Source organism: Chlorocebus sabaeus, chromosome 1, assembly GCF_047675955.1.
Source record: "Chlorocebus sabaeus isolate Y175 chromosome 1, mChlSab1.0.hap1, whole genome shotgun sequence".
In the NCBI taxonomy this organism is placed as follows: domain Eukaryota; kingdom Metazoa; phylum Chordata; class Mammalia; order Primates; family Cercopithecidae; genus Chlorocebus; species Chlorocebus sabaeus.
The window spans coordinates 3,060,037-3,069,488 of record NC_132904.1 but is presented as its reverse complement, the minus strand read 5'-3'; the positions used below and the strand labels follow the sequence as shown (position 1 = coordinate 3,069,488).

The 9,452-nt window shown below is 58.4% G+C and overlaps 1 protein-coding gene across 1 annotated transcript; it reads left to right on the top strand.

Moving 5' to 3' along the window:
- Nucleotides 1–4,292: 4,292 nt before the first annotated feature.
- MRGPRE (MAS related GPR family member E) lies at nt 4,293–5,228 on the top strand. Its single transcript, XM_073022700.1, has one exon. It carries the CDS (start codon nt 4,293–4,295, stop codon nt 5,226–5,228), a length of 936 nt encoding a protein of 311 aa, XP_072878801.1.
- Nucleotides 5,229–9,452: the final 4,224 nt, after the last annotated feature.

Genomic DNA, 9,452 nt, shown 5'->3' with positions numbered 1-9,452 from the left:
ATTGGAAGGGTGGGAAAATTGGAAGGGCAGGACAATTGAAAGAGACGGACAATTAAAAGGGTGGGGAAATTGGAAGGGTGGGACATTTGAAAGGTGGGACAACTGGAAGCGTGGGACAATTGGAAGAGTGGGGCAATCGGAAGGAGAGAGACAATTGAAAGGGTGGGACAACTGGAAGGGAGGCAATTAGAAGGTGGAACAACTGGAATGAGTGGAACAATTAGAAGGGTGGGGAAATTGGAAGGGTGAGACCATTGAAAAGGTGAGCCAAGTGGAAGAGTAAGACAATTTGGAAGCTGGGACAATTGAAAGAGTGAGACAATTGGAAAGGTGAGACAATTAAAAGGGTGGGACAATTGGAAGGGTGGGACAATTAAAAGGGTGGGACAATTGGAAGGGTGGGACAATTAAAAGGGTGGAGCACTTGGAAGGAGTAGCACAATTTGAAGGACTGGCACAATTGGAAGGGTAGGACAATTGGAAGGGTGGGACAATTGGAAAAAGTGGGACAATTGGAAGAGTGAGACTATTGGAAGGTTGAGACAATTGGAAGAGTGAGACAATTGGAAGAATGAAACAATCGGAAGGAAAAACAACTGAAAGAGTGGGGCATTTGGGCGCAGTGGGAGAACAGGAAGGTGGGACAATTGGAAAGAGTGGAACAGTTGGAAGGATGGGGCAATTGGAAGGAACAGGACAATAAAAAGGGTGGGACAATTGGAAGGATGGGATAATCAAAAAGAGTATGACAATTGGAATGGTGGGACAACTGGAAGGAGTGGGACAATTAGAAGGAGAGGGTCAATAGGAAGGTTGTGGCATTTGGAAGGAGTGGAACAAATGGAAGAGTGGGGCAATTGGAAGTGTGGGACTATTAGAAGGAGTGGGAAAATTGGAAGGGTGGGACAATTGGAAAGAATGGAACAGTTGGAAGGAGTGGGACCATTGGAAGTGTGAGGCAATTGGAAGGAATGTGACAAATGGAAGAGTGGGACAGCTGGCAGAATGGGACAATTGGAAGGAATGGGACAATTGGAAGGGTGAGGCATTCGGATGGAGTGGGACAGGTGGAAGGTTGTGACGATTGGAATAGTTGGACGTTTGGAAGGGTGAGACATTGGAAGGGGTGGCACAATTAAAAGTGTGGGAAAATTGGAAGGGTGGGACAATTAAAGGCTGGAGCAATTGGAAAGTTCAGGCATTCGGAAGGGTGGGACAACTTTAAGATGTAAGACAATTATAAGGCATGGAACTTATGAAAGGGTGGGATGGACACTGGAAGGAGTGGCACTATTGGAACTGTAGGACAACTGGAAGGAGTGTGGCAGTTAGAAGGATAAGATATTTGGAACGTGTGGGGCAATTGGAAGCACTTCCCCCACACCTCTGGGCCATCCTTGAGTGACCACCCACTGGCAGGGCCTCCCAGAGCAGTGGCAGAGCCCAGGCATGATTTGCAGAGCCCTGGGCACCTGGCAGCTTGGATCCTGGTTTAGGAAAGGAGGATTTGAAGTTGAGACACAACTCAGCAAGTGGCACCACTGCCTGTCAGACACCTGCCTGGCACGGACGTCAGACACCAGCGTTGCACAGACGCCAAACGAGCTTCGCATGGCCCCTGCGTTTTGGGGATGAAGGATGCTGGTGCCCTGGGGGATGCCTGCTGATGTCGTGAAAGGTCATAGGCCACGCGTGGGAAACTTGTTCTCACGTGGCTCCTCAAGAGGAGCCATCAGGCAGAGCACAGAGTGGGAAATGCCTCGGAGCAAATCCCTGCTGTTCCTGCGCTCTTCTGTACTTTGGAGATTTTCCTAAAGACAAAGAAGAGAAAAGAGTTGCTAGGACCTGGACTCTGGGAAGAACAGAGGTCAAAAAATGACCTTGTATTCTTTTTCTTGGCACGTCCATTGTGATCTCCACTAAGGCAGGGCACTGGAAGGAAAGACACGGTCTGAAACGAGACTCTTTTCCCTTCTGAGACAAGCAGAAATCATTGAATTCACAAGGTCTCACCCAGCCTGACGCTGCTGTATGTGTTTGATTCTCCTCTGGCGGGGACCGCGCGGCAGCTTCTTGACACCAGCCATCTACTGTGTGCCTGTGAAGGAGGCAGGAGGGACGGCCTCACGCACATCCCCGCTCCTCCCTGCGGTCCGGTGCTGCCTGGAGAGCTGGGGCCGGCAGCCTGTGCTCTGCGGAGAGACAAACACATTTTTGCTGCAAGGACAAGTCCCCTGGTAGCCCGGCACTCGGCCGGCCCCTCCGAGACACAGATGGAGAGAAGTGGTCCCTGAAGGGCCCTGCCGGGCTTGGTGTCTCTCAGCCAGGCATGCCGGTGAAGTCACAGCTTGGCTGGGCTCCACCCAGAGATCTCGTGGTTTCCTCCGCCTGCCAGGCCTGCCTGGAAGGCTGCAGGGAGGGTCGGGGTTTCTCTTGCTGTCCACACCTGGGCAAGAGCTGAGCAGAAGAGAAGGTGTCCTCAGAGAGACGCCTTCCTGACCAGCCCCCTTCCAGCCGGACGCCGTGTGACTCGGAGGAGCTGGTGGACACTGAACAGGAGCCGCCCAGAGGCTCTGGGGACTGGAGCCCGAGGCTGCAGCCAGGACAGATCCAAGGCCCAGGGTCAGAGCAGGCAGGGCTCCGTCGCGCCTCTGCCCCAAACGGTGAGTAGCGCAGGTGGCTGGATCAAGGTGGCTTATGGGGCCGGCCCAGGTGCTAGGCAGTTTCTGGGCTCTTCTGCTGGCCAGACGGTGGCAGGGGCGGGGCGTGGGCAACAGTGGATGCTCTCAACAGGGAGCTCTCCAGGCTGCAGCCTCCGCCCTCTGAGGGGCCGCGCCACCTGGTCCGCAGCCAGCCCTGGGCTGACTCCAGAAGAGGACTCTCACTTGGGTGATGGCTTCCCCCACCCGGTGGCTCTGTCTCCCGTCTGCCCTGCTTCCTCCATGATCTAGAGTGTTCCATGCAGGTGCAGACTCTCAAGGGGAGTCTTGGGGGCAGCCGGGGATAGGCCCTCTCCTCCCTGCCACACCTGGGCATTGATTCTGGACAGCCTCATGGCTTCACAGTATTGACTGTCCCGGCAGGACACAGAGCCGCTCCTGGACCACCCAGTGATGGGGAATGCTGTGCCTCCCTCCTGTTCTCTTCCATCATCCTCCCCCGCCTCCTCCCCTCCTTCTCCTCCCTCTCCTCCTCCTCCCTCCTGTTCTCTTCCATCATCCTCCCCTGCCTCCTCCCCCGCCTCCTCCCTTCCTTCTCCTCCCTCTCCTCCTCCTCCCTCCTGTTCTCTTCCATCATCCTCCCTCGCCTCCTCCCTTCCTTCTCCTCCCTCTCCTCCTCCTCCCTCCTGTTCTCTTCCATCATCCTCCTGGACCTCTTCCCCTCCTTCTCCTCCCTCTCCTCCTCCTCCCTCCTCTTCTCTTCTATCGTCCTCCCATGCCTCCTCCCCTCCTTCTCCTCGTGGATGTCAAGGAAAGGCCTGAAAGAGTTGGGGGCTGCTTTAAGATGACAACGAAAAGCCCCCCAGCCACTGTAAGCTGTTCCTCTGTGGTCACACCACTCATTAGGCATGAGCAGTGCCTCCTGCTCTGCCTTTGACTAAAATAAGGCCGTTCTTTGGGAGGCCGAGGCAGGCAGATCACAAAGTCAGGAGTTCAAGACCAGCCTGGCCAATATGGTGAAACCCCGTCTCTACTAAAAATACAATAAATTAGCTGGGCATGGTGGCGGGCACCTGTAATTCCAGCTACTCAGGAGGCTGAGACAGGAGAATCACTTGAACCTGGGAGGCAGAGGTTGCAGTGAGCTGAGATCATGCCATTGCACTCCAGCCTGGGCAACAGAACCAGACTCCATCTCAAAAAAAAAAAAAAAAAAAGGACTGTTCCGAGGATCAAGGCACCACTAGCAACAGGAAGCCCCATGGGTCTCGGACCCTCTTCCCACATCTCCTGGTCCCTGCCCCCACCTGGCCTGCAGGGACCAGCCCCACAGAAGGCCTTTGAGGCCAGGTCACCATGGGGAGGGGAGGAAAGGGGAGACCTTCCTCCTGAGTGTCTTAGGGAAGAGAGGCTTAGGTCGGGTGACTGAGGGTGGAAATGGGAGAGGAGTCTCCTCCTGGAGGGTCTCACCATTCCCCTGGTCACCCACCCAACCCTTAGCTATCTCATCTCCTCTGATGTCAGGGGGAGGAGGGGGCATGGATTCCTGAGCTCCACACTCAACTGTTGTGGTTACAGGGGCATCAGGAGAAAGAGCGAGCAGCAGCAGCACCCCCTGTCCCCCAGCCTACGATGGAGTCCAGAGAAGCTGGGCAGCATGCAGGGGCTGCCGATGGCGCCCAGGAGGATGTGGCCTTCAACCTCGTCATCCTGTCCCTCACTGAGGGGCTCGGCCTCAGTGGGCTGCTGGGGAACGGGGCCGTCCTCTGGCTGCTCAGCTCCAATGTCTACAGAAACCCCTTCGCCATCTACCTCCTGGACGTGGCCTGCGCGGACCTCATCTTCCTTGGTTGCCACATGGTGGCCATCATCCCCGACTTGCTGCAGAGCCGGCTGGACTTCCCGGGCTTCGTGCAGACCAGCCTGGCAACGCTGCGCTTCTTCTGCTACATCGTGGGTCTGAGTCTCCTGGTGGCCGTCAGCGTGGAGCAGTGCCTGGCCGCCCTCTTCCCGGCCTGGTACTCGTGCCGCCGCCCACGCCACCTGACCACCTGCGTGTGTGCCCTCACCTGGGCCTGTTGCCTGCTGCTGCACCTGCTGCTCAGCGGTGCCTGCACCCAGTTCTTCGGGGAGCCCAGCCGCCACCTGTGCCGGACACTGTGGCTGGTAGCAGCGGTGCTGCTGGCTGTGCTGTGCTGCACCATGTGTGGGGCCAGCCTCATGCTGCTGCTGCAAGTGGAGCGAGGCCCCCAGCGGCCCCCGCCCCGGGGCTTCCCCACGCTGATCCTCCTGGCCGTCCTCCTCTTCCTCTTCTGCGGCCTGCCCTTCGGCATCTACTGGCTGTCCCGGAACCTGCTCTGGCACATCCCCCACTACTTCTACCACTTCAGCTTCCTCACGGCCGCCGTGTACTGCGCAGCCAAGCCCGTCGTCTACTTCTGCCTGGGCAGTGCCCAGGGCCGCAGGCTGCCCCTCCGGCTGGTCCTCCAGCGAGCGCTGGGAGATGAGGCTGAGCTGGGGGCCGTCAGGGAGACCTCCCGCCGGGGCCTGGTGGACATAGCAGCCTGAGACCTGGGGGCCCCGACCCCAGCTGCAGCCCCCATGAGGCAGGAGGGTGACTTGGGGAAGGCGGTGGGGTCAGAGGCTGGGGCCAGCTGGACCTGGAGGAGGCCTTGATGGGTGGCCCGGTCATGTGCTGCCAAATCTGTGACCGTTGGTCCGGAGCACGAGACTCCCCTGGGAGCAGCTGGAAAGGCGAGGTCTCCACATGCCCAGTCGGGTGGGCTGGGTCTCCGGGGAGAAGGCCCAGGAATGTGCATTTTTGGGAAACCTCCCCAATAGTTCATGCACTGGCACTCAAGAGCTGCTGCTGCTACCCATTCCGTGCTCAGCTGTGGTGAGGAGACCCCGGAAAGGAAGGAAGCAAGGCCAGACGCCAGGTGAGGGGCAGGTCCAGGCCCTCCCACAGCCCACCTCCCCTCCCACTCCAGCTTCCCCAGTGCTGCAGGGGCACCCACAGAGAACACAGCCATTCCCTCAGCTCGCCATGTCCCCTCTGTGGAAGCTAAATTGACCCTAAAATTGAAGACTGCCCAAAACTTGACCCCCTCCCCCGACGAACTGTGTCCAAAGCAGCCAGCAGCCTTTTTGACCCGGGTCCGTTACGTTGTCATGAGTTTTCAGCAGGAAAATGCAGTGATACCGCAAAGCCACTCATTCTATCAGCATAAGGGTGTGCATTGATCAAAAGCTGTACCCCCAACCCCAGCACAGATGCTGTGAGGAAAAGCAGGGGCTGAGGCTTCTAGAAGGCTGTGGGGCTGTCCTTGGTCATCAGGCCGTTGCTCAAGGCCATGCCACCCAGACCTGGATGATGCAACCCTCACTCGGAGCTTCAGAAGAGCTGGCCCCATGGGTGACCCTGGGTATTAGAGGATGCTCCCTGGGTGGGTGGAGAGGCTCCTTACAGCCCTACCCAGCAGCCTGCAGCCCTGTCTCCCCACAGGACCCAGGCCTTCAGCAACTGGAAAACTTCCCACTGGCCCTATACAAGGCAGTTCACCCGCCTCTGTCCTGAGCAGTCCCGCTCCAGAGGATCCCTCTAAGGAAGGAACCCAGGCTTCACCCCTCAACGGGTTTTGAGCTTCCCCTGAGTGTCGGGCCTGGCTGCCATCCAGGAGCATGTGCCGGGGGGTGCCAGAGCGGGGGCTTTGGAGCCCACAGCCCAGGCTGAGCCCTGCTAGCCACCCCACTGTGCCGCCAAGGCCATCTCTGAGCATCCGTATGCCTCTGCTTGCTCGTCTGTAAAATATGAGAACCCAGTTCTTCGAGTCTTCGAGACCTGTCCAGCCTCTTGTGAGCCCAAGAGAAATGTTTGTCAATTCTACTGCCACCAACGCCGCCATCCAAGGCCACAGTACAATTCTTAGCCACAGACTAAGGCATCTGAGAGTATTTTCTTTGATTTCTGCCTCCAGCCTCCATGCCTGGTGATGGAGGGACATTCCCTCTGGGCCATGACTGAGCCTGTCTCCCCTGAGTCTGGGTGTGAGTCACAAATTCCTGGTCAGCACCCTGGAATCCGGCTCCACCATGGGGGCTGTACCAGGTCCCTCCCAGCCCACACAGTGCGTTCACCCCAGGCTCCCGCACATGCCCAGCAAGCCTGGGTCCAGGTATCCCTTGAGACTGGGAGCCCCAGGGGCTGGATCACCTCTCCTAGAGCACCTCCAGCCCCCACTTGGGGACTTACTTCCTCCCAAATGATCTCTGGCCCAGGATCTGAGCAGGGCCGTCTCTCCCCACCTCCCAAATGGTCTCTGGCCCAGGATCTGGGCAGGGCCGTCTCTCCCCACTTCCAGGACATGATTAGCAACTTCAGTTCCTTAGCTGGAAACGAGAACAGAAAGGGAAGTGGCGTGTCTGCAAATTCCGCTTTCAGCCCCAGGACATAAACTTCCCCCAAAACAAGAAAGAACCAGGAGGAAAAGCACAGATTCATCTCACGGACATGACCTCACCGTGGACACGATCCTGGGGAATCCTTATAATAATGTAGGAAGGTGCTCCCACTCTACAGATGAGACCACCAAGGCTCAGAGGGGCGATGTGGCCACTCAGGACCACAAGAAAGCGGCAGAGCCAGAAGGTGACTCCCAGCACCACCCTCCCACCCCACACCCTCCGCCTCACTGGACCATGGCTGGCTCAGCCCCACACTGGCTCCCCCAACCCTGGCCCCATCCCCACCCAGACCCCTTTGCTGCATAAGGGTCCGGAGAGGTTGGGGACCTTTAGGATGCTCACTTCTTCCCGGAGAGCCTGCCCCCGGCGCCCAGGGGATTGGGGCGACTCTAGATTTCTCCTTATTCGTCCCTTCCTGAGGAGTCCGGGAAATGTGGCCTCATCTGAGGTCTCCATGGAAACTGGGCCCAGCCCGTCCCCACTCTAGTAGCTGGTGTGGCAGCAGGTATATGGCCTGATGGCCCAGGATGCTGGTGGGGTGTCCCCGTGGCCCCAGATCTGCCAGCTTAGCCTCCAGTTCTGTGGTCCCTGAGACCTCAGGACATTAGGACCATGTGGGCCGCTCTCCAAACTGGAGGCTGAGCTTCCGTGAAGGTTCCCACCTGCCCCTGCCTGGCCTGCGCCGCCTCTGACCTCCCCCGCTGCACCTCCTCTTCTGCTCCCAGAGCCACAAGGCCCCACCAGGGACCCCTGGCTGCCCTCGACCCCTAGACCCCACCCTGCAGGACCCTGACGCCACGCTGCTCAAAGGTCACCTCCACCTGGGTCGCAGACAAAGCTCCTCGGCCAGGGCCCAGTCCACCCCGTCCACCCGCACCCCTGGGCCCCTGCAGGGCTTCTGCGGCCAGCACAGAGGTCCCAAGAAGAGGCAGCTACTGCTGGGGGCAGCCAAAATCCCAGGGAGCCTGTGTAACCCGCTCTGTCCTCAGGGCCCAGGGAGGCTGTGGGTGAGGCCTGTGTGTGTGAGGACAGGAACAGAGCCAGGCCCCCGGCCAAGCATCCCCATCCCCTCCCCAGCGCCCAGGTGCGAGTCTGTAAATCAGCCTGTGCTGCGTGGCGTCTTCACGGGGTGAGGCAGGCTCACTCAGCTGGCTCATTAGCTCACACGCTGGAAAAATAAAACCAAACATCACACCTAAAACGTGACCACGGCTTTAGTTTTGTTGTTCTCGTGAAATTGCTCAATTCTTCCACAGCCTTGACCCTTTTCCTCTGAAACACACCCCATCCGCCCGCCTTGATGGTGCCTGCACAATGCCCAGCTGCAGAGAGGGTGCTCCTGGCAGCTCCTAAGGCCATGGGGTTTCCTGTCCCTTCAGCCTCCTGCTTTCCCACCACCCCCATGTGTGGCCACTGAAGCACGTCAGACCTGCTTATTCTAATGAAGAGGTAATTTTCTTTTCGGCTGTTGGATCTCACTGGCAGCAGAGCCAGCGCTTTCCGAGTCATTACTCTGCCTTGGGCGCTGGGTCACACATGTAACATGCATGATGTCACATGAACTTCCCAAGTAGCCCACGGGAAACTGAGGCTTTGAGAGACTGAGAGGGCCTGGCAGGAGCCACCGCCGGACACAGCAGAGCCCAGTGCTGGCCGCCACCGAGGGGCTCTGGTTTCTAAGCTGGGTGCTCTCAGTCTGGAACCCTCTGTCCCCTGGTGGAAGGAGGGAGCAGCAGCCCCATGGGAGCCCCTTGCTCCGGGCTACACAAGACTCCGACCTGGGAAGAAGGAGGGAGGGTGGCAGAAGGAGGGCGGCCTCAAGTGCGGTCCACCAGCCTCCACAGCTCCCGGTACACCCTGTTCCACTGGGGTCGTCTTTTCTGTGTCTGAAGTTTGGGCATCTGAGGCCTTGAAGGCCCCAAGGGATGGCCCTTCCCAGGGTTAGTCAATTGCTAGAGAGTGACAACGCCTTCATGAGCTCACCTTTCAAATGCAGACCCATGCCCAGCCCCTCCTCTATCCGGCTCCCACACTCCCAGCCACTATCCCTGCCCTCATCACCCACCCCAGGGCCAGGTTCCAGACCACCAGGGACTGGCTCTAGGACCCAGAGCTCTGAAACTGTTCCAGCTGCCAACCCTAAACCCACTTACATTGGCTGCCTCGCCCACTCCTTCCAACAGAAACCATGAGGAAGCTCCAGTCCACATTTCCCCTCCCCTCTCCCTCTGCTTCATGACCAGCCTGGTACTGCCCCATGTGGCCTCTGTGGGGTCGCCTCCCCCTCCTCCTGGGAGCTATGAGTTAGCAACCATCTCTTCAACCGCA

Bases quoted from the DNA above. Each gene is read 5' to 3' on its own strand.
- MRGPRE (XM_073022700.1), top strand. From the start codon at position 4,293: ATGGAGTCCAGAGAAGCTGGGCAGCATGCAGGGGCTGCCGATGGCGCC.